The 22,611-nt window shown below is 54.3% G+C and overlaps 1 protein-coding gene across 1 annotated transcript; it reads left to right on the forward strand.

Annotated features, from left to right (window-relative positions):
- Positions 1-1,940: 1,940 nt before the first annotated feature.
- LOC113519866 (fibroin heavy chain) lies at positions 1,941-21,409 on the forward strand. Its single transcript, XM_026905081.3, has 2 exons — positions 1,941-2,049; positions 3,362-21,409. Exons 1-2 carry the CDS (start codon positions 2,008-2,010, stop codon positions 21,314-21,316), a joined length of 17,997 nt encoding a protein of 5,998 aa, XP_026760882.2. The 5' UTR covers positions 1,941-2,007; the 3' UTR covers positions 21,317-21,409.
- Positions 21,410-22,611: the final 1,202 nt, after the last annotated feature.

Consider the following 22,611-nt stretch of genomic DNA (forward strand, 5'->3'; position numbering starts at 1 on the left):
CGTAAAATGATTATGTAAAGTTAGGTTAATAGTTGCCAGTATTATTTGTGCTATTGTTATTCTTAAAAAAAAAAAAGAAATTCTTCGACAAGGAAGAACCCTACTAATACGACTGTCTAGCGATAGAGAGGGTTGCCATCTGCAATGTTAGATTATAATTTGTATTACTGTACTTTCTATAATATTATAAATGTGGAAGTTTATGTTTGTATGTTTATTACTTAATCGCGCTTAAAGGGCTAAACGGATTTGGAGAAGATTTGTTACAAAGGTAGGTTATCTTCTTTCTTTTACATGGGGAAATTCTTACAGAGATCCACACATCCTGGGGGAAGCATGTGGATACTGCCGGACTCTTACCGGCTAAAACCACCACGTGTTCCTCGGCTACGACTTACGGTAGCGTTACTACGGTTCTTACTACTCCGCAACGACGTCAACGCCGTTGCTCAACCCCATTTCAAGGAGGGGGAGCCCGCCTCTAGGAGCCTAATTCCCAGTCTATCTCTGAAGTGTCATATCCTAACTGAACACTTAAAATACTTTATATGTTGATTTACGCGAGTAAGGCCATGGAACACAGCTAGTATTAAAAAAAGGCCGGTCAAGTGCGAGTCGGATTCGCGCAACAAGGGTCCCGAACAAAATCATCACGTTTAGTTTTTTTTCTGTGAAATAACTACAAATTTACGGTTTTCGGAAAATTTCCTTCACTTGTGCTACATGACGTTGCTTGCTAAATTTCATAATTCTAGGTCAACGAGACATACCTTATAAGTTTTGATTCCCTTTGCGAATGTCAAAATATGCAATATAAATGGAACATAAACGGCCGTATGATTGCGTCGATTTAGAAGCTTGATTTTTTCACTGCTTTAAGAGATTGCAGACCTAAGTATATGATAATAATTTCAACTTGATATCTCCACGGGTACGGGTACAGTTTCAATTCATAAAACTTAATTAATTAATTATTTAATATAATAATAATTTATTTGGTATACGAAAAAAATTTGTTTGTAGTCGGGCTTTAACAATGTAAAATGTGTTTGCTAATTCCTGACAGTGATATAAATTAAAAAAAGACCTAACCCTTACCCTGCCAGGTCGGCCTGCACGCGAATCCTCCTGGAAACCATTGTAAAGAAGCTTTGATAAATTCATCACGATGTGATCCGCTTTCATCTCCACCTATAATCCTGCACTCGTACTGTGCCAGCGTATAGTTACCAACAGCACCTTTTCATTCCATTTTATTATTCATTAAAAAAAATCTAATTATGTCTTAAATTTTTGCTGCAGTCCAAAGTTACCATTTGCTAAAACGATCATGCTATGTGTGCGATAGGACGGTACATGGTGGAATTAAAATTGTTAGTGGTATGTAGTAATAAGTACGTAAACCGCGAAGTCGTGAGTTCCTAAATTTCCAATCATGTCACCAAAAACTTTATGCCACTTTCGACTAATAAACTTCGTTGAAAATATTCATTGAAAACATATATTATGGATTGTTTATGGTTCTGTACATGTATATAGGCGACGATTACCATTTTCCTACAGGTGGACCAATAAATAGCATGTGTGCCATCGCCACAGTTCCCTAAAACGTTAAAAATGTTTGGAACGACTCAATGTTGTTTTCACAAAGTACTAAAACTTTCAGTAATCCTTTGAAATTTAGGTATGTAGTATCAATTGAAACCAGCGAATTGTTATACATTTCTAGAAAACTCTAAAGGTTATACACAAACAAGTTTTAATGACAATATTTGCAACATTACAATAACTGAATCAAGCCTTAATTTGTCTTATTGTTCAGGATCGCAAGACGTTTTGTACATTGTTTCAAATTGAAAGAGTATTTTCTTGATTGCGTCAATATTTGTATTGTAGCTTTTGTTGATTTTATATGTGATTATTACGTCAATAATATAGCATAATTTCGGTATAAAAGGGCCTGGAAATCAGACTTCAGCATCAGTCCGGTTCCACTCTCAATACAATATGAGAGTCACAACCTTCGTGATCTTGTGCTGTGCTCTGCAGGTGAGTAATACATTTGAATATACTATTTTCTTGGACCATTATAAATATTCATATTTTTCAATCATAATTGTTAGATTTAATATAACAAACGTAAGATAATAATTTTAACAACTTTATAATGGCACCAGTTATCGTACAAATAAAATTCTTCATTAAAATATACCAAGAAATCCTAAAAAATCTATGTAGACATTTTTAAATATGAAAACCCTTATCACATGCCCTTTTACGATAATCACTGAAACTGCACAACCGATTATGATACAATTTTGTGAATGTTTTTGTTTATTCCAACTTGAGAAATATAAATAGGAATATAACATAACAACAATTTTTAATATAGATATACGTATAGAGAGCAAAACAATATTTTCTGAGTATGCTCTGTATGTAAAAATAACAAAATAGACACCAAACATAATGAAAACTTCCATCCAATAAATTTGAAAGACAGCTTATAAATGGTATTTATGTAGCCTTGAATGGTATTATGGGCTTCATATACTATTAAGATCTTTATAATGTTTCTACTTGTCTAAATATACTTTTGAACATTACTCCTAATTTATTCAGAGCTGTATATAGTTATTAATAGTTGTAGGCATTTATTTCATTCAATAGTTAATTGCCTTAACAGAGAAATACTTAAAAATTAATCGTTACATAAAATTTAACAAGACTTTAAAATATAATTAAAACAATCTGCATTAAATCTCCGGAATGATGCTCACCCAAGAAAGATAGTAAAAATATTTTGTCATTTTGTGTATTTGCTGGATGGTTAGACTCCATATGAAATATCCGGTCGATATAATAACACTTACATATAAACACAATTAATGCTATTAATATGTTACACATGTAACAATCACTTTTAACAACATTTATCTAAATTTATTATATTTTCTACCCCTTAAAGAAATTGATCTAGCTGTGTTTCGGTGGAATGTGACTGTTTAATTATGGGTTACATCATAGTCGGGATTGCATTTCATAGGATATGTACGAATCATTATAGGTACCAAATGCATCACAATGTATTTGTGATATACCCACATGTCTATAGGCGATGGTTACCACTTTCCATCAAGTGGGCCGTCAGGTTGTTTGCCATTCTAAGTTGTATAAAAAAAATGTTAAATCGACGGGTTTCGAAGAATGTAAATGGTAGCCGTCCAAATGAATACTGAATTGTCCACAAATTATAATCCCACACCTCCGATAAGTACCAATTGTTCAAAGTGTTAGCAACAATGTATGGATATTAATTGCACTTCATTATTTTCATACATAATTATTCTCTTATTTACAGTATGTTACTGCAGATGCCATTGACGATAGTCTTCTCAACTTTAATAATGAGAATTTCATAGAAATCGGTGAAAGCACAACAGCAGAAGTTGATGTTGAGAACGGGACTTTAGTCGAAAGAGAGACAACAAGAAAGAAATACGAAAGAGATGGAGACATTACACCAAACATTTCTGGTGAAGACAAGATCGTCAGAACTTTCGTTATTGAAACTGACGCATCCGGTCACGAAACAGTCTACGAAGAAGACGTAGTCATAAAAAGAAAGCCGGGACAACAAGGCGTCACAGAAAGAACTACAATAGGAAGGCGACAAACTGGAATTTCAGCTGCACCAGTGCCAGCACCTTCAAGTCAAGCACCTACAGTTGTTGTAGAAAGCAATAGCCCTATTGCACCCGCACCAGTATCAGGACCAGTTTCTATAGGACCCCAACTTGGAGCAGTTGGACCATACGGACCAAGTAGATCATCAACTGCAACTACAACATCAGGAACAGGTGTAGTACAACAAATAAGAACTGACTCCACTGGCTCATCAGCTGCCTCTGCAGCGACTGGCGCATCTAGTGTTGCACCTGTCATCGTCATTGAGGATGGATCTTCAGCAGCATCAGCAGCAGCAGCAGGCTCGGGTGCATCTGGAGTAGGTGGCCTTGGACTTGGTGCATTGGGACCACTCGGTGGCATTGGACAAAGCGGAGTATCGTCGGCTACCACATCAGGTGCAGGACTTGGTGGAGTTGGCGCCGTCGGAGCATCAGGACTAGGCGGACTTGGAGGCGCAGGCGCATCCGCAGCAGGCTCTGCTGGAGCTGGACTTGGTGGAGTTGGAGTAGGTGGTTCATCTGGATCATCCGCTGCCTCAGCAGCCTCAGGCGCATCTGGAGCTGGAGAAGTCATTCTCATTGACGACAGATCTTCCGCAGCGTCAGCAGCAGCAGCAGGCTCAGGTGCATCAGGAGTAGGTGGCCTCGGACTCAGTGGATTGGGACCAATCGGTGGAATCGGACCAATTGGAGCAACATCGGCTAGCACATCAGGTGCAGGACTTGGTGGAGTTGGTGCCGCCGGAGCATCAGGACTAGGCGGACTTGGTGGTGCAGGCGCATCCGCAGCAGGTTCTGCTGGAGCCGGACTCGGTGGAATCGGAGCAGGTGGTTCGTCTGGATCATCTGCCGCTTCAGCGGCGTCAGGCGCATCTGGAGCTGGAGAAGTAATAGTCATTGACGACAGATCTTCCGCAGCATCAGCAGCAGCAGCAAGCTCAGGTGCATCTGGACTAGGTGGTCTTGGACTTGGTGGACTGGGACCATACGGCGGCATCGGGCTAAACGGAGTATCATCGGCTAGCGCATTAGGTGCAGGACTCGGTGGAGTTGGTACCGCCGGAGCATCAGGATTGGGCGGACTTGAAGGTGCAGGCGTATCCGCAGTCGGGCCTGCTGGAGCTGGACTCGGTGGTGTTGGAGCAGGTGGTTCATCTGGATCATCCGCTGCCTCGGCGGCCTCAGGCGCATCTGGACCTGCACCTGTCATCGTCATTGAAGATGGATCTTCAGCAGCATCAGCAGCAGCAGCAGGCTCAGGTGCATCTGGACTAGGCGGTCTCGGACTCGGCGCATGGGGACCACTCGGTGGAATCGGACCAAACGGAGTATCATCGGCTAGTGCAACTGGCTCCGCAGCTGGCTCTACCGGAGCTGGACTTGGTGGAAGCGGTGCAGCTGGATCATCAGCTGCTTCTGCAGCCTCAGGCGCAGCTGGACCCGCACCTGTTATCGTCATTGAAGATGGATCTTCAGCAGCATCAGCAGCAGCAGCAGGCTCAGGTGCATCTGGATTGGGTGGACTTGGACTTGGCGCATGGGGACCACTCGGTGGAATCGGACCAAATGGAGTATCATCGGCTAGTGCAACTGGCTCTGCAGCTGGCTCTATCGGATCTGGACTCGGTGGAAGCGGTGCAGCTGGGTCGTCAGCTGCTTCTGCAGCCTCAGGCGCAGCTGGAGCCGCACCTGTCATTGTCATTGAGGATGGATCTTCAGCAGCATCAGCAGCAGCAGCAGGTTCAGGTGCATCTGGAGTAGGTGGCCTTGGACTTGGCGCATTGGGACCACTCGGTGGAATCGGACCAATTGGAGCATCATCGGCTGGTGCATCAGGTGCAGGACTTGGTGGAGTTGGCGCCGCCGGTACATCGGGACTTGGCGGTATTGGAGGCGTAGGTGCATCCACAGCTGGTTCTGCTGGAGCTGGACTCGGTGGAATCGGAGCAGGTGGTTCGTCTGGATCATCTGCTGCCTCAGCGGCCTCAGGCGCCTCTGGAGCTGGAGAAGTCATTGTCATTGACGACAGATCTTCCGCAGCATCAGCAGCAGCAGCAGGCTCAGGTGCATCTGGACCAGGAGGACTTGGACTTGGCGTATGGGGACCACTCGGTGGAATCGGACCAATCGGAGCATCATCGGCTAGCGCATCAGGTGCAGGACTTGGTGGAGTTGGCGCCGCCGGAACATCGGGACTTGGCGGTCTTGGAGGCGCAGGCGCATCCGCAGCAGGTTCTGCTGGAGCTGGACTCGGTGGAATCGGAGCAAGTGGTTCTTCTGGATCATCTGTTGCCTCAGCGGCCTCAGGCACATCTGGAGCTGGAGAAGTCATTGTCATTGACGACAGATCTTCCGCAGCGTCAGCAGCAGCAGCAGGCTCAGGTGCATCTGGACTAGGTGGACTCGGACTCGGTGGACTAGGACCATACGGCGGCATCGGGCTAAACGGAGTATCATCGGCTAGCGCATTAGGTGCAGGACTCGGTGGAGTTGGCACCGCCGGAGCATCAGGATTGGGCGGACTTGGAGGCACAGGCGCATCCGCGGCCGGGTCTGCTGGAGCTGGCCTCGGTGGTGTTGGAGCAGGTGGTTCGTCTGGATCATCCGCTGCCTCGGCGGCCTCAGGCGCATCTGGAGCTGGTGAGGTCATTGTCATTGACGACAGATCTTCCGCAGCTTCAGCAGCAGCAGCAGGCTCAGGTGCATCTGGACCAGGAGGACTTGGACTTGGCGTATGGGGACCACTCGGTGGAATCGGACCAAACGGAGTATCATCGGCTAGTGCAACTGGCTCTGCAGCTGGATCTACCGGAGCTGGACTTGGTGGAAGCGGTGCAGCTGGATCTTCAGCTGCTTCTGCAGCCTCAGGCGCAGCTGGACCCGCACCTGTCATCGTTATTGAAGATGGATCTTCAGCAGCATCAGCAGCAGCAGCAGGCTCAGGTGCATCTGGACTAGGTGGACTTGGACTCGGCGCATGGGGACCACTCGGTGGCATCGGACCAAACGGAGTATCATCGGCTAGTGCAACTGGCTCTGCAGCTGGATCTACCCGAGCTGGACTTGGTGGAAGCGGTGCAGCTGGATCTTCAGCTGCTTCTGCAGCCTCAGGCGCAGCTGGACCCGCACCTGTTATCGTCATTGAAGATGGATCTTCAGCAGCATCAGCAGCAGCAGCAGGCTCAGGTGCATCTGGATTGGGTGGACTTGGACTTGGCGCATGGGGACCACTCGGTGGCATCGGGCCAAACGGAGTATCATCGGCCAGTGCAACTGGCTCCGCAGCTGGCTCTACAGGAGCTGGACTCGGTGGAAGCGGTGCAGCTGGATCGTCAGCTGCTTCAGCAGCCTCAGGCGCTGCTGGACCCGCACCTGTCATTGTCATTGAGGATGGATCTTCAGCAGCATCAGCAGCAGCAGCAGGCTCGGGTGCATCTGGAGTAGGTGGCCTTGGACTCAGCGCATTGGGACCACTCGGTGGAATCGGACCAAACGGAGTATCATCAGCTAGCGCATTAGGTGCAGGACTTGGCGGAGTTGGCGCCGCCGGAGCATCAGGATTGGGCGGACTTGGAGGCGCAGGCGCATCCGCAGCTGGCTCTGCTGGAGCTGGACTCGGTGGTGTTGGAGCAGGTGGTTCATCTGGATTATCCGCTGCCTCAGCGGCCTCAGGCGCATCTGGAGCTGGAGAGGTCATTGTCATTAACGACAGATCTTCAGCAGCATCAGCAGCAGCAGCAGGCTCAGGTGCATCTGGACTAGGTGGTCTCGGACTCGGTGGACTAGGACCATACGGCGGCATCGGGCTAAACGGAGTATCATCGGCTAGCGCATTAGGTGCAGGACTCGGTGGAGTTGGCACCGCCGGTGCATCAGGATTGGGCGGACTTGGAGGCACAGGCGCATCGGCAGCCGGGTCTGCTGGAGCTGGACTCGGTGGTGTTGGAGCAGGTGGTTCGTCTGGATCATCCGCAGCCTCGGCGGCCTCAGGCGCATCTGGAGCTGGAGAGGTCATTGTCATTGACGACAGATCTTCCGCAGCATCAGCAGCAGCAGCAGGCTCAGGTGCATCTGGAGTAGGTGGCCTCGGACTCGGCGCATGGGGACCACTCGGTGGAATCGGACCAAACGGAGTATCATCAGCTAGCGCATTAGGTGCAGGTCTCGGCGGAGTTGGCACCGCCGGAGCATCAGGATTGGGCGGACTTGGAGGCACAGGCGCATCCGCAGCCGGGTCTGCTGGAGCTGGAATCGGTGGTGTTGGAGCAGGTGGTTCGTCTGGATCATCCGCAGCCTCGGCGGCCTCAGGCGCATCTGGAGCTGGAGAGGTCATTGTCATTGACGACAGATCTTCCGCAGCATCAGCAGCAGCAGCAAACTCAGGTGCATCTGGACCAGGAGGACTTGGACTTGGCGTATGGGGACCACTCGGTGGAATCGGACCAATCGGAGCATCATCGGCTAGCGCATCAGGTGCAGGACTTGGTGGAGTTGGCGCCCCTGGAACATCGGGACTTGGCGGTCTTGGAGGCGCAGGCGCATCCGCAGCAGGTTCTGCTGGAGCTGGACTCGGTGGAATCGGAGCAAGTGGTTCTTCTGGATCATCTGCTGCCTCAGCGGCCTCAGGCACATCTGGAGCTGGAGAAGTCATTGTCATTGACGACAGATCTTCCGCAGCATCAGCAGCAGCAGCAGGCTCAGGTGCATCTGGACTAGGTGGACTCGGACTCGGTGGACTAGGACCATACGGCGGCATCGGGCTAAACGGAGTATCATCGGCTAGCGCATTAGGTGCAGGACTCGGTGGAGTTGGCACCGCCGGAGCATCAGGATTGGGCGGACTTGGAGGCGCAGGCGCACCCGCAGCAGGCTCTGCTGGAGCTGGACTCGGTGGTGTTGGAACAGGTGGTTCATCTGGATCATCCGCTGCCTCAGCGGCCTCAGGCGCATCTGGAGCTGGAGAGGTCATTGTCATTGACGACAGATCTTCCGCAGCATCAGCAGCAGCAGCAGGCTCAGGTGCATCTGGACCAGGAGGACTTGGACTTGGCGTATGGGGACCACTCGGTGGAATCGGACCAATCGGAGCATCATCGGCTAGTGCATCAGGTGCAGGACTTGGTGGAGTTGGCGCCACCGGAACATCGGGACTTGGCGGTCTTGGAGGCGCAGGCGCATCCGCAGCTGGCTCTGCTGGAGCCGGACTCGGTGGAATCGGAGCAGGTGGTTCTTCTGGATCATCTGCTGCCTCAGCGGCCTCAGGCACATCTGGAGCTGGAGAAGTCATTGTCATTGACGACAGATCTTCCGCAGCATCAGCAGCAGCAGCAGGCTCAGGTGCATCTGGACTAGGTGGTCTCGGACTCGGTGGACTAGTACCATACGGCGGCATCGGGCTAAACGGAGTATCATCGGCTAGCGCATTAGGTGCAGGACTCGGTGGAGTTGGCACCGCCGGAGCATCAGGATTGGGCGGACTTGGAGGCACAGGCGCATCCGCAGCCGGGTCTGCTGGAGCTGGACTCGGTGGTGTTGGAGCAGGTGGTTCGTCTGGATCATCCGCTGCCTCGGCGGCCTCAGGCGCATCTGGAGCTGGAGAGGTCATTGTCATTGACGACAGATCTTCCGCAGCATCAGCAGCAGCAGCAGGCTCAGGTGCATCTGGAGTAGGTGGCCTCGGACTCGGCGCATGGGGACCACTCGGTGGAATCGGACCAAACGGAGTATCATCAGCTAGCGCATTAGGTACAGGACTCGGCGGCGTTGGCACCACTGGAGCATCAGGATTGGGCGGACTTGGAGGCACAGGCGCATCCGCAGCCGGGTCTGCTGGAGCTGGACTCGGTGGTGTTGGAGCAGGTGGTTCGTCTGGATCATCCGCTGCCTCGGCGGCCTCAGGCGCATCTGGAGCTGGAGAGGTCATTGTCATTGACGACAGATCTTCCGCAGCATCAGCAGCAGCAGCAGACTCAGGTGCATCTGGAGTAGGTGGTCTCGGACTCGGCGCATGGGGACCACTAGGTGGAATCGGACCAAACGGAGTATCATCAGCTAGCGCATTAGGTACAGGACTCGGCGGCGTTGGCACCACTGGAGCATCAGGATTGGGCGGACTTGGAGGCGCAGGCGCATCCGCAGCAGGCTCTGCTGGAGCTGGACTCGGTGGTGTTGGAACAGGTGGTTCATCTGGATCATCCGCTGCCTCAGCGGCCTCAGGCGCATCTGGAGCTGGAGAGGTCATTGTCATTGACGACAGATCTTCCGCAGCGTCAGCAGCAGCAGCGGGATCAGGCGCATCTGGACTAGGTGGTCTCGGACTTGGTGGACTGGGACCATACGGCGGCATCGGGCTAAACGGAGTATCATCGGCTAACGCATTAGGTGCAGGACTCGGTGGACTTGGAACATCCGGAGCATCAGGGTTGGGCGGACTTGGAGGCGCAGGCACATCCGCGGCCGGGTCTGTTGGAGCTGGACTCGGTGGTGTTGGTAGAAGCGGTGCAGCTGGATCATCATCTGCTTCTGCAGCCTCAGGCACAGCTGGACCCGCACCTGTCATCGTCATTGAAGATGGATCTTCAGCAGCATCAGCAGCAGCAGGATCAGGTGCATCTGGATTAGGTGGACTTGGACTCGGCGCATGGGGACCACTCGGTGGCATTGGGCCAAACGGAGTATCATCGGCTAGTGCAACTGGCTCCACAGCTGGCTCTTCTGGAGCTGGACTCGGCGGAAGCGGTGCAGCTGGATCGTCAGCTGCTTCTGCTGCCTCAGGCGCATCTGGACCTGCACCTGTCATCGTCATTGAAGATGGATCTTCAGCAGCATCAGCAGCAGCAGCAGGCTCAGGTGCATCTGGACTAGGCGGTCTCGGACTCGGCGCATGGGGACCACTCGGTGGAATCGGACCAAACGGAGTATCATCGGCTAGTGCAACTGGCTCTGCAGCTGGCTCTACCGGAGCTGGACTCGGTGGAAGCGGTGCAGCTGGATCGTCAGCTGCTTCTGCAGCCTCAGGCGCAGCTGGACCCGCACCTGTCATTGTCATTGAGGATGGATCTTCAGCAGCATCAGCAGCAGCAGCAGGCTCAGGTGCATCTGGAGTAGGTGGCCTTGGACTCGGCGCATTGGGACCACTCGGTGGAATCGGACCAATTGGAGCATCATCGGCTGGCGCATCAGGTGCAGGACTTGGCGGAGTTGGCGCCGCCGGAGCATCAGGATTGGGCGGACTTGGAGGCGCAGGCGCATCCGCAGCTGGCTCTGCTGGAGCTGGACTCGGTGGTGTTGGATCAGGTGGTTCATCTGGATCATCCGCTGCTTCAGCGGCCTCAGGCGCATCTGGAGCTGGAGAGGTCATTGTCATTAATGACAGATCTTCAGCAGCATCAGCAGCAGCAGCAGGCTCAGGTGCATCTGGACTAGGTGGTCTCGGACTCGGTGGATTAGGACCATACGGCGGCATCGGCCTAAACGGAGTATCATCGGCTAGCGCATTAGGTGCAGGACTCGGTGGAGTTGGCACCGCCGGAGCATCAGGATTGGGCGGACTAGGAGGCACAGGCGCATCCGCAGCCGGGTCTGCTGGAGCTGGACTCGGTGGTGTTGGAGCAGGTGGTTCGTCTGGATCATCCGCTGCCTCGGCGGCATCAGGCGCATCTGGAGCTGGAGAGGTTATTGTCATTGACGACAGATCTTCCGCTGCATCAGCAGCAGCAGCAGGCTCAGGTGCATCTGGAGTAGGTGGTCTCGGACTCGGCGCATGGGGACCACTCGGTGGAATCGGACCAATCGGAGCATCATCGGCTAGCGCATTGGGTGCAGGACTTGGTGGAGTTGGCGCCGCCGGAGCATCAGGACTAGGCGGACTTGGAGGCGCAGGCGCATCCGCAGCAGGTTCTGCTGGAGCTGGACTCGGTGGTGTTGGAGCAGGTGGTTCGTCTGGATCATCCGCAGCCTCGGCGGCCTCAGGCGCATCTGGAGCTGGAGAGGTCATTGTGATTGACGACAGATCTTCCGCAGCATCAGCAGCAGCAGCAGGCTCAGGTGCATCAGGAGTAGGTGGCCTCGGACTCGGCGCATGGGGACCACTCGGTGGAATCGGACCAAACGGACTATCATCAGCTAGCGCATTAGGTGCAGGTCTCGGCGGAGTTGGCAACGCTGGAGCATCAGGATTGGGCGGACTTGGAGGCGTAGGTGCATCCGCAGCAGGCTCTGCTGGAGCTGGACTCGGTGGTGTTGGAACAGGTGGTTCATCTGGATCATCCGCTGCCTCAGCGGCCTCAGGCGTATCTGGAGCTGGAGAGGTCATTGTCATTGACGATAGATCTTCCGCAGCTTCAGCAGCAGCAGCAGGCTCAGGTGCATCTGGACCAGGACTTGGACTTGGCGTATGGGGACCACTCGGTGGAACCGGACCAATCGGAGCATCATCGGCTAGCGCATCGGGTGCAGGACTTGGTGGAGTTGGCGCCGCCGGAGCATCAGGACTAGGCGGAATTGGAGGCGCAGGCGCATCCGCAGCAGGTTCTGCTGGAGCTGGACTGGGTGGTGTTGGAGCAGGTGGTTCGTCTGGATCATCTGCCGCTTCAGCGGCTTCAGGTGCATCTGGAGCTGGAGAGGTCATTGTCATTGACGACAGATCTTCCGCAGCGTCAGCAGCAGCAGCAGCATCAGGTGCATCTGGACTAGATGGTCTTGGACTTGGTGGACTGGGACCATACGGCGGCATCGGGCTAAACGGAGTATCATCGGCTAGCGCATTAGGTGCAGGACTCGGTGGAATTGGCGCCTCTGGAGCATCAGGATTAGGCGGAATTGGAGGCGCTGGCGCTTCCGCAGCTGGCTCTGCTGGAGCTGGAATCGGTGGAGTTGGAGTGGGTGGTTCGTCTGGATCATCTGCTGCGTCAGCAGCCTCGGACGCAGCCGGACCCGCACCTGTCATCGTCATTGAAGATGGATCTTCAGCAGCATCAGCAGCAGCAGCAGGATCAGGTGCATCTGGACCAGGAAGACTTGGACTCGGCGCATGGGGACCACTCGGTGGCATTGGACCAAACGGAGTATCATCGGCTAGTGCAACTGGCTCCACAGCTGGCTCTACTGGAGCTGGACTCGGTGGAAGCGGTGCAGCTGGATCGTCAGCTGCTTCTGCTGCCTCAGGCGCATCTGGACCTGCACCTGTCATCGTTATTGAAGATGGATCATCAGCAGCATCAGCAGCAGCAGCAGGCTCAGGTGCATCTGGACTAGGTGGACTTGGACTCGGCGCATGGGGACCACTCGGTGGCATCGGACCAAACGGAGTATCATCGGCTAGTGCAACTGGCTCTGCAGCTGGATCTACCAGAGCTGGACTTGGTGGAAGCGGTGCAGCTGGATCTTCAGCTGCTTCTGCAGCCTCAGGCGCAGCTGGACCCGCACCTGTTATCGTCATTGAAGATGGATCTTCAGCAGCATCAGCAGCAGCAGCAGGCTCAGGTGCATCTGGATTGGGTGGACTTGGACTTGGCGCATGGGGACCACTCGGTGGCATCGGGCTAAACGGAGTATCATCGGCCAGTGCAACTGGCTCCGCAGCTGGCTCTACAGGAGCTGGACTCGGTGGAAGCGGTGCAGCTGGATCGTCAGCTGCTTCAGCAGCCTCAGGCGCTGCTGGACCCGCACCTGTCATTGTCATTGAGGATGGATCTTCAGCAGCATCAGCAGCAGCAGCAGGCTCGGGTGCATCTGGAGTAGGTGGCCTTGGACTCAGCGCATTGGGACCACTCGGTGGAATCGGACCAAACGGAGTATCATCAGCTAGCGCATTAGGTGCAGGACTTGGCGGAGTTGGCGCCGCCGGAGCATCAGGATTGGGCGGACTTGGAGGCGCAGGCGCATCCGCAGCTGGCTCTGCTGGAGCTGGACTCGGTGGTGTTGGAGCAGGTGGTTCGTCTGGATCATCTGCCGCTTCAGCGGCTTCAGGTGCATCTGGAGCTGGAGAGGTCATTGTCATTGACGACAGATCTTCCGCAGCGTCAGCAGCAGCAGCAGCATCAGGTGCATCTGGACTAGATGGTCTTGGACTTGGTGGACTGGGACCATACGGCGGCATCGGGCTAAACGGAGTATCATCGGCTAGCGCATTAGGTGCAGGACTCGGTGGAATTGGCGCCTCTGGAGCATCAGGATTAGGCGGAATTGGAGGCGCTGGCGCTTCCGCAGCTGGCTCTGCTGGAGCTGGAATCGGTGGAGTTGGAGTGGGTGGTTCGTCTGGATCATCTGCTGCGTCAGCAGCCTCGGGCGCAGCCGGACCCGCACCTGTCATCGTCATTGAAGATGGATCTTCAGCAGCATCAGCAGCAGCAGCAGGATCAGGTGCATCTGGACCAGGAGGACTTGGACTCGGCGCATGGGGACCACTCGGTGGCATCGGACCAAACGGAGTATCATCGGCTAGTGCAACTGGCTCCACAGCTGGCTCTACTGGAGCTGGACTCGGTAGAAGCGGAGCAGCTGGATCGTCAGCTGCTTCTGCTGCCTCAGGCGCATCTGGACCTGCACCTGTCATCGTTATTGAAGATGGATCTTCAGCAGCATCAGCAGCAGCAGCAGGCTCAGGTGCATCTGGACTAGGTGGACTTGGACTCGGCGCATGGGGACCACTCGGTGGCATCGGACCAAACGGAGTATCATCGGCTAGTGCAACTGGCTCTGCAGCTGGATCTACCGGAGCTGGACTTGGTGGAAGCGGTGCAGCTGGATCTTCAGCAGCTTCTGCAGCCTCAGGCGCAGCTGGACCCGCACCTGTTATCGTCATTGAAGATGGATCTTCAGCAGCATCAGCAGCAGCAGCAGGCTCAGGTGCATCTGGATTGGGTGGACTTGGACTTGGCGCATGGGGACCACTCGGTGGCATCGGGCCAAACGGAGTATCATCGGCCAGTGCAACTGGCTCCGCAGCTGGCTCTACAGGAGCTGGACTCGGTGGAAGCAGTGCAGCTGGATCGTCAGCTGCTTCAGCAGCCTCAGGCGCTGCTGGACCCGCACCTGTCATTGTCATTGAGGATGGATCTTCAGCAGCATCAGCAGCAGCAGCAGGCTCGGGTGCATCTGGAGTAGGTGGCCTTGGACTCAGCGCATTGGGACCACTCGGTGGAATCGGACCAAACGGAGTATCATCAGCTAGCGCATTAGGTGCAGGACTTGGCGGAGTTGGCGCCGCCGGAGCATCAGGATTGGGCGGACTTGGAGGCGCAGGCGCATCCGCAGCTGGCTCTGCTGGAGCTGGACTCGGTGGTGTTGGAGCAGGTGGTTCATCTGGATCATCCGCTGCCTCAGCGGCCTCAGGCGCATCTGGAGCTGGAGAGGTCATTGTCATTAACGACAGATCTTCAGCAGCATCAGCAGCAGCAGCAGGCTCAGGTGCATCTGGACTAGGTGGTCTCGGACTCGGTGGACTAGGACCATACGGCGGCATCGGGCTAAACGGAGTATCATCGGCTAGCGCATTAGGTGGAGGACTCGGTGGAGTTGGCACCGCCGGAGCATCAGGATTGGGCGGACTTGGAGGCACAGGCGCATCCGCAGCCGGGTCTGCTGGAGCTGGACTCGGTGGTGTTGGAGCAGGTGGTTCGTCTGGATCATCCGCAGCCTCGGCGGCCTCAGGCGCATCTGGAGCTGGAGAGGTCATTGTCATTGACGACAGATCTTCCGCAGCATCAGCAGCAGCAGCAGGCTCAGGTGCATCTGGAGTAGGTGGCCTCGGACTCGGCGCATGGGGACCACTCGGTGGAATCGGACCAAAGAGAGTATCATCAGCTAGCGCATTAGGTGCAGGTCTCGGCGGAGTTGGCACCGCCGGAGCATCAGGATTGGGCGGACTTGGAGGCACAGGCGCATCCGCAGCCGGGTCTGCTGGAGCTGGAATCGGTGGTGTTGGAGCAGGTGGTTCGTCTGGATCATCCGCAGCCTCGGCGGCCTCAGGCGCATCTGGAGCTGGAGAGGTCATTGTCATTGACGACAGATCTTCCGCAGCATCAGCAGCAGCAGCAGGCTCAGGTGCATCTGGAGTAGGTGGCCTCGGACTCGGCGCATGGGGACCACTCGGTGGAATCGGACCAATCGGAGCATCATCAGCTAGCGCATTAGGTGCAGGTCTCGGCGGAGTTGGCAACGCTGGAGCATCAGGATTGGGCGGACTTGGAGGCGTAGGTGCATCCGCAGCAGGCTCTGCTGGAGCTGGACTCGGTGGTGTTGGAACAGGTGGTTCATCTGGATCATCCGCTGCCTCAGCGGCCTCAGGCGTATCTGGAGCTGGAGAGGTCATTGTCATTGACGATAGATCTTCCGCAGCTTCAGCAGCAGCAGCAGGCTCAGGTGCATCTGGACCAGGACTTGGACTTGGCGTATGGGGACCACTCGGTGGAACCGGACCAATCGGAGCATCATCGGCTAGCGCATCGGGTGCAGGACTTGGTGGAGTTGGCGCCGCCGGAGCATCAGGACTAGGCGGAATTGGAGGCGCAGGCGCATCCGCAGCAGGTTCTGCTGGAGCTGGACTGGGTGGTGTTGGAGCAGGTGGTTCGTCTGGATCATCTGCCGCTTCAGCGGCTTCAGGTGCATCTGGAGCTGGAGAGGTCATTGTCATTGACGACAGATCTTCCGCAGCGTCAGCAGCAGCAGCAGGATCAGGTGCATCTGGACTAGGTGGTCTCGGACTTGGTGGACTGGGACCATACGGCGGCATCGGGCTAAACGGAGTATCATCGGCTAGCGCATTAGGTGCAGGACTCGGTGGAATTGGCGCCTCTGGAGCATCAGGATTAGGCGGAATTGGAGGCGCTGGCGCTTCCGCAGCCGGCTCTGCTGGAGCTAGAATCGGTGGAGTTGGAGTGAGTGGTTCGTCTGGATCATCTGCTGCGTCAGCAGCCTCGGGCGCAGGCGGGCCAGCACCTGTCATCGTCATTGAAGATGGATCTTCAGCAGCATCAGCAGCAGCAGCAGGATCAGGTGCATCTGGACCAGGAGGACTTGGACTCGGCGCATGGGGACCACTCGGTGGCATTGGACCAAACGGAGTATCATCGGCTAGTGCAACTGGCTCCACAGCTGGCTCTACTGCAGCTGGACTCGGTAGAAGCGGAGCAGCTGGATCGTCAGCTGCTTCTGCTGCCTCAGGCGCATCTGGACCTGCACCTGTCATCGTTATTGAAGATGGATCTTCAGCAGCATCAGCAGCAGCAGCAGGCTCAGGTGCATCTGGACTAGGTGGACTTGGACTCGGCGCATGGGGACCACTCGGTGGCATCGGACCAAACGGAGTATCATCGGCTAGTGCAACTGGCTCTGCAGCTGGATCTACCGGAGCTGGACTTGGTGGAAGCGGTGCAACTGGATCTTCAGCTGCTTCTGCAGCCTCAGGCGCAGCTGGACCCGCACCTGTTATCGTCATTGAAGATGGATCTTCAGCAGCATCAGCAGCAGCAGCAGGCTCAGGTGCATCTGGATTGGGTGGACTTGGACTTGGCGCATGGGGACCACTCGGTGGCATCGGGCCAAACGGAGTATCATCGGCCAGTGCAACTGGCTCCGCAGCTGGCTCTACAGGAGCTGGACTCGGTGGAAGCGGTGCAGCTGGATCGTCAGCTGCTTCAGCAGCCTCAGGCGCTGCTGGACCCGCACCTGTCATTGTCATTGAGGATGGATCTTCAGCAGCATCAGCAGCAGCAGCAGGCTCGGGTGCATCTGGAGTAGGTGGCCTTGGACTCAGCGCATTGGGACCACTCGGTGGAATCGGACCAAACGGAGTATCGTCAGCTAACGCATTAAGTGCAGGACTTGGCGGAGTTGGCGCCGCCGGAGCATCAGGATTGGGCGGACTTGGAGGCGCAGGCGCATCCGCAGCTGGCTCTGCTGGAGCTGGACTCGGTGGTGTTGGAGCAGGTGGTTCATCTGGATCATCCGCTGCTTCAGCGGCCTCAGGCGCATCTGGAGCTGGAGAGGTCATTGTCATTAATGACAGATCTTCAGCAGCATCAGCAGCAGCAGCAGGCTCAGGTGCATCTGGACTAGGTGGTCTCGGACTCGGTGGATTAGGACCATACGGCGGCATCGGCCTAAACGGAGTATCATCGGCTAGCGCATTAGGTGCAGGACTCGGTGGAGTTGGCACTGCCGGAGCATCAGGATTGGGCGGACTAGGAGGCACAGGCGCATCCTCAGCCGGGTCTGCTGGAGCTGGACTCGGTGGTGTTGGAGCAGGTGGTTCGTCTGGATCATCCGCTGCCTCGGCGGCCTCAGACGTATCTGGAGCTGGAGAGGTCATTGTCATTGACGACAGATCTTCCGCTGCATCAGCAGCAGCAGCAGGCTCAGGTGCATCTGGAGTAGGTGGTCTCGGACTCGGCGCATGGGGACCACTCGGTGGAATCGGACCAATCGGAGCATCATCGGCTAGCGCATCGGGTGCAGGACTTGGTGGAGTTGGCGCCGTCGGATCATCAGGACTAGGCGGACTTGGAGGCGCAGGCGCATCCGCAGCAGGTTCTGCTGGAGCTGGACTCGGTGGAATCGGGGCAAGTGGTTCGTCTGGATCATCCGCTGCCTCGGCGGCTTCAGGCGCATCTGGAGCTGGAGAGGTTATTGTCATTGACGACAGATCTTCCGCAGCATCAGCAGCAGCAGCAGCAGCAGGCTCAGGTGCATCTGGACCAGGAGGACTTGGACTTGGCGTATGGGGACCACTCGGTGGAATCGGACCAATCGGAGCATCATCGGCTAGCGCATCGGGTGCAGGACTTGGTGGAGTTGGCGCCGCCGGAGCATCAGGACTAGGCGGACTTGGAGGCGCAGGCACATCCGCAGCCGGGTCTGCTGGAGCTGGACTCGGTGGTGTTGGAGCAGGTGGTTCGTCTGGATCATCCGCTGCCTCAGCAGCCTCAGGCGCATCTGGAGCTGGAGAGGTCATTGTCATTGACGACAGATCTTCCGCAGCATCAGCAGCAGCAGCAGGCTCAGGTGCATCGGGAGTAGGTGGCCTCGGACTCGGCGCATGGGGACCACTCGGTGGAATCGGACCAAACAGAGTATCATCAGCTAGCGCATTAGGTGCAGGTCTCGGCGGAGTTGGCAACGCTGGAGCATCAGGATTGGGCGGACTTGGAGGCGCAGGCGCATCCGCAGCAGGTTCTGCTGGAGCTGGACTCGGTGGAATCGGGGCAAGTGATTCGTCTGGATCATCCGCTGCCTCGGCGGCTTCAGGCGCATCTGGAGCTGGAGAGGTCATTGTCATTGACGACGGATCTTCCGCAGCATCAGCAGCAGCAGCAGCAGCAGGCTCAGGTGCATCTGGACCAGGAGGACTTGGACTTGGCGTATGGGGACCACTTGGTGGAATCGGACCAATCGGAGCATCATCGGCTAGCGCATCGGGTGCAGGACTTGGTGGAGTTGGCGCCGCCGGAGCATCAGGACTAGGCGGACTTGGAGGCGCAGGCGCATCCGCAGCAGGTTCTGCTGGAGCTGGACTGGGTGGTGTTGGAGCAGGTGGTTCGTCTGGATCATCTGCCGCTTCAGCGGCTTCAGGTGCATCTGGAGCTGGAGAGGTCATTGTCATTGACGACAGATCTTCCGCAGCGTCAGCAGCAGCAGCAGGCTCAGGTGCATCTGGACTAGGTGGTCTCGGACTCGGTGGACTAGGACCATACGGCGGCATCGGTCTAAACGGAGTATCATCGGGTAGCGCATTAGGTGCAGGACTCGGTGGAGTTGGCACCGCCGGAGCATCAGGATTGGGCGGACTTGGAGGCACAGGCGCATCCGCAGCCGGGTCTGCTGGAGCTGGACTGGGTGGTGTTGGAGCAGGTGGTTCGTCTGGATCATCCGCTGCCTCGGCGGCTTCAGGCGTATCTGGAGCTGGTGAGGTCATTGTCATTGACGACAGATCTTCCGCAGCATCAGCAGCAGCAGCAGGCTCAGGTGCATCTGGAGTAGGTGGCCTCGGACTCGGCGCATGGGGACCACTCGGTGGCATTGGACCAAACGGAGTATCATCGGCTAGTGCAACTGGCTCCACAGCTGGCTCTACTGGAGCTGGACTCGGTGGAAGCGGTGCAGCTGGATCGTCAGCTGCTTCTGCTGCCTCAGGCGCATCTGGACCTGCACCTGTCATCGTTATTGAAGATGGATCTTCAGCAGCATCAGCAGCAGCAGCAGGCTCAGGTGCATCTGGACTAGGTGGACTAGGACTCGGCGCATGGGGACCACTCGGTGGCATCGGACCAAACGGAGTATCATCGGCTAGTGCAACTGGCTCTGCAGCTGGATCTACCGGAGCTGGACTTGGTGGAAGCGGTGCAGCTGGATCTTCAGCTGCTTCTGCAGCCTCAGGCGCATCTGGACCTGCACCTGTCATCGTCATTGAAGATGGATCTTCAGCAGCATCAGCAGCAGCAGCAGGCTCAGGTGCATCTGGACTAGGTGGACTCGGACTCGGCGCATGGGGACCACTCGGTGGCATTGGACCAAACGGAGTATCATCGGCTAGTGCAACTGGCTCCACAGCTGGCTCTACTGGAGCTGGACTCGGTGGAAGCGGTGCAGCTGGATCGTCAGCTGCTTCTGCAGCCTCAGGCGCAGCTGGACCCACACCTGTCATTGTCATTGAGGATGGATCTTCAGCAGCATCAGCAGCAGCAGCAGGATCGGGTGCATCTGGAGTAGGTGGCCTTGGACTCGGCTCATTGGGACCACTCGGTGGAATCGGACAAATTGGAGCATCATCGGCTGGCGCATCAGGTGCAGGACTCGGCGGAGTTGGCACCGCTGGAGCATCAGGATTAGGCGGACTTGGAGGCGCAGGTGCATCCGCAGCAGGCTCTACTGGAGCTGGACTCGGTGGTGTTGGAGCAGGTGGTTCGTCTGGATCATCCGCTGCCTTAGCGGCCTCAGGCACATCTGGAGCTGGAGAGGTCATAGTCATTGACGACAGATCTTCCGCAGCATCAGCAGCAGCAGCAAGCTCAGGTGCATCTGGACCAGGAGGACCTGGCCTCGGCGCATGGGGACCACTCGGTGGATTCGGACCAATCGGTGCATCATCGGCTAGCGCATCAGGTGCGGGACTTGGTGGAGTTGGCGCCGCCGGAACATCGGGACTTGGCGGTCTTGGAGGCGTAGGCGCATCCGCAGCTGGCTCTGCTGGAGCTGGACTCGGTGGAATCGGAGCAGTTGGTTCGTCTGGATCATCCGCTGCCTCAGCAGCCTCAGGCGCATCTGGAGCTGGAGAAGTCATTGTCATTGACGACAGATCTTCCGCAGCATCAGCAGCAGCAGCAGGCTCAGGTGCATCTGGACCAGGTGGCCTCGGACTTGGTGGATTGGGACCATACGGCGGGATTGGACCAAACGTAGTCTCCGCAGCTAGTGCACCCGTTGTAGGTCCTAGTGTATCCTCAGTTGGCCCAGTTGGAGCTCAAGTTATTGAAATTGGATCACCAGTAGTCCCTAGTGTATCTAGGACTGGATCTGTTTCAAGAGTATCTGTGTCTGGCAGACCTGGAGTACGTGTCCCTTGTAGTCTCACTCGTAGACAATTCGTTGTTAAGATTGGCACCAGACGCCAACCTTGTGTTACTTGCTAATTTGTTTGGTTTTTTATTTTTATTTCTTTAATTTCTGGATACATCTTTTGTTCTGTTTTTCTTTATAAATAAATTCTGGCATACGAAATGTAATTATAGTAACTTTTATTTCATTACATGTACCTTCATGGTTTACCACCCATAAGAAAAAACTGGAATCACTGTTGAATGCTTCCAGTTAGCATGTAATAGCTTGTAAATATATTAAAATGATGGATTAAATCACCAGAGGGAGACTTTGTACAAAAGTCGATTGCTTGGGTACCTCTGTTCCATTCGTGTTTCAACCGTGAAGCAGCTGTGTTTGCATGGCTGTGTTTCGGTTTGAAGGGTAGGATATGGCCTGAATTTACTAGGTACAGAGGAATAACACCCGAGTTCTCAGGAATGGCAACGTATGGGGGGGGGTATCATGGGCGAAACAGTATACTCTGTTATTTCCATGGTACTGCTCATGTCTATAGGTATGTGTATATACGGTTACCACTTTCCATCAGGTGGACCGTCAGCTTGTTTGCCGTTCTAAGTTGTATATAAAAAAAAAAAAACTTATAGAAAAAGGTAAAGTAATTCTCAACAACTCTAGGTTATAGCTAACTGAGAGCATACAAGTATTTTTATGAAGATGGATCTTGCTATTTATTGCAGACGATCAAAATTGGCCATGTCAACATTGAGTCAATGACTATCAAAACGTCTATTATATCTACATAGGAAAAATCTTAAAACTATGATAATGATAATAACGGGTCTTCCCTTTAAATAATGCAATAACTGCAATAATTGTAGTTTAAATAAACTTTAAATAAGAGGTTGTTTTGATGACGAAATAACTCTTGTGGAATATGTAGTTATGCCCCCTCAATGTTCAGAAATCTTTGGGACATTGAGGCCGCTCCGTGAGACCTGTAAAAAACCCAGAAAGCTTCGGTGCTTCTAGGAGGAGCTGGGTTAGCTGTACTAGCCACAATTAGTACGCACAATGGCTCAAATGGGATGCTTAGCGCGAAAAGTGTATAATTTACATTTATATGGAGTCTAGCTGACCCTATGTAAATGTAAGTTGAATATTGGACGTCGACCGATTGGGATCTTTTGTGCTTCACCCTACACTATATTATCATTTTATAGATCCTATATGATACCTTTGCAATATCTCGCGGTTTTAAATATTTATATTCCCCTGGCTTTGGATAAGTCGTCCCAATAAACTCATACGCATACTAGCTAACGAATCACAGTTTGTACATCATGAATTCCGATTCATCACTGCACAATCTGTGTGTGTGAAGATA

This window comes from Galleria mellonella, unplaced genomic scaffold (assembly GCF_026898425.1).
Source record: "Galleria mellonella isolate WM207_F2 unplaced genomic scaffold, CSIRO_AGI_GalMel_v1 utg65, whole genome shotgun sequence".
In the NCBI taxonomy this organism is placed as follows: Eukaryota; Metazoa; Arthropoda; class Insecta; order Lepidoptera; family Pyralidae; genus Galleria; species Galleria mellonella.

Bases quoted from the DNA above. Each gene is read 5' to 3' on its own strand.
- LOC113519866 (XM_026905081.3), top strand. From the start codon at position 2,008: ATGAGAGTCACAACCTTCGTGATCTTGTGCTGTGCTCTGCAG. The intron at 2,050-3,361 runs GTGAGTAATACA...TCTTATTTACAG, and splicing joins TCTTGTGCTGTGCTCTGCAG to TATGTTACTGCAGATGCCAT.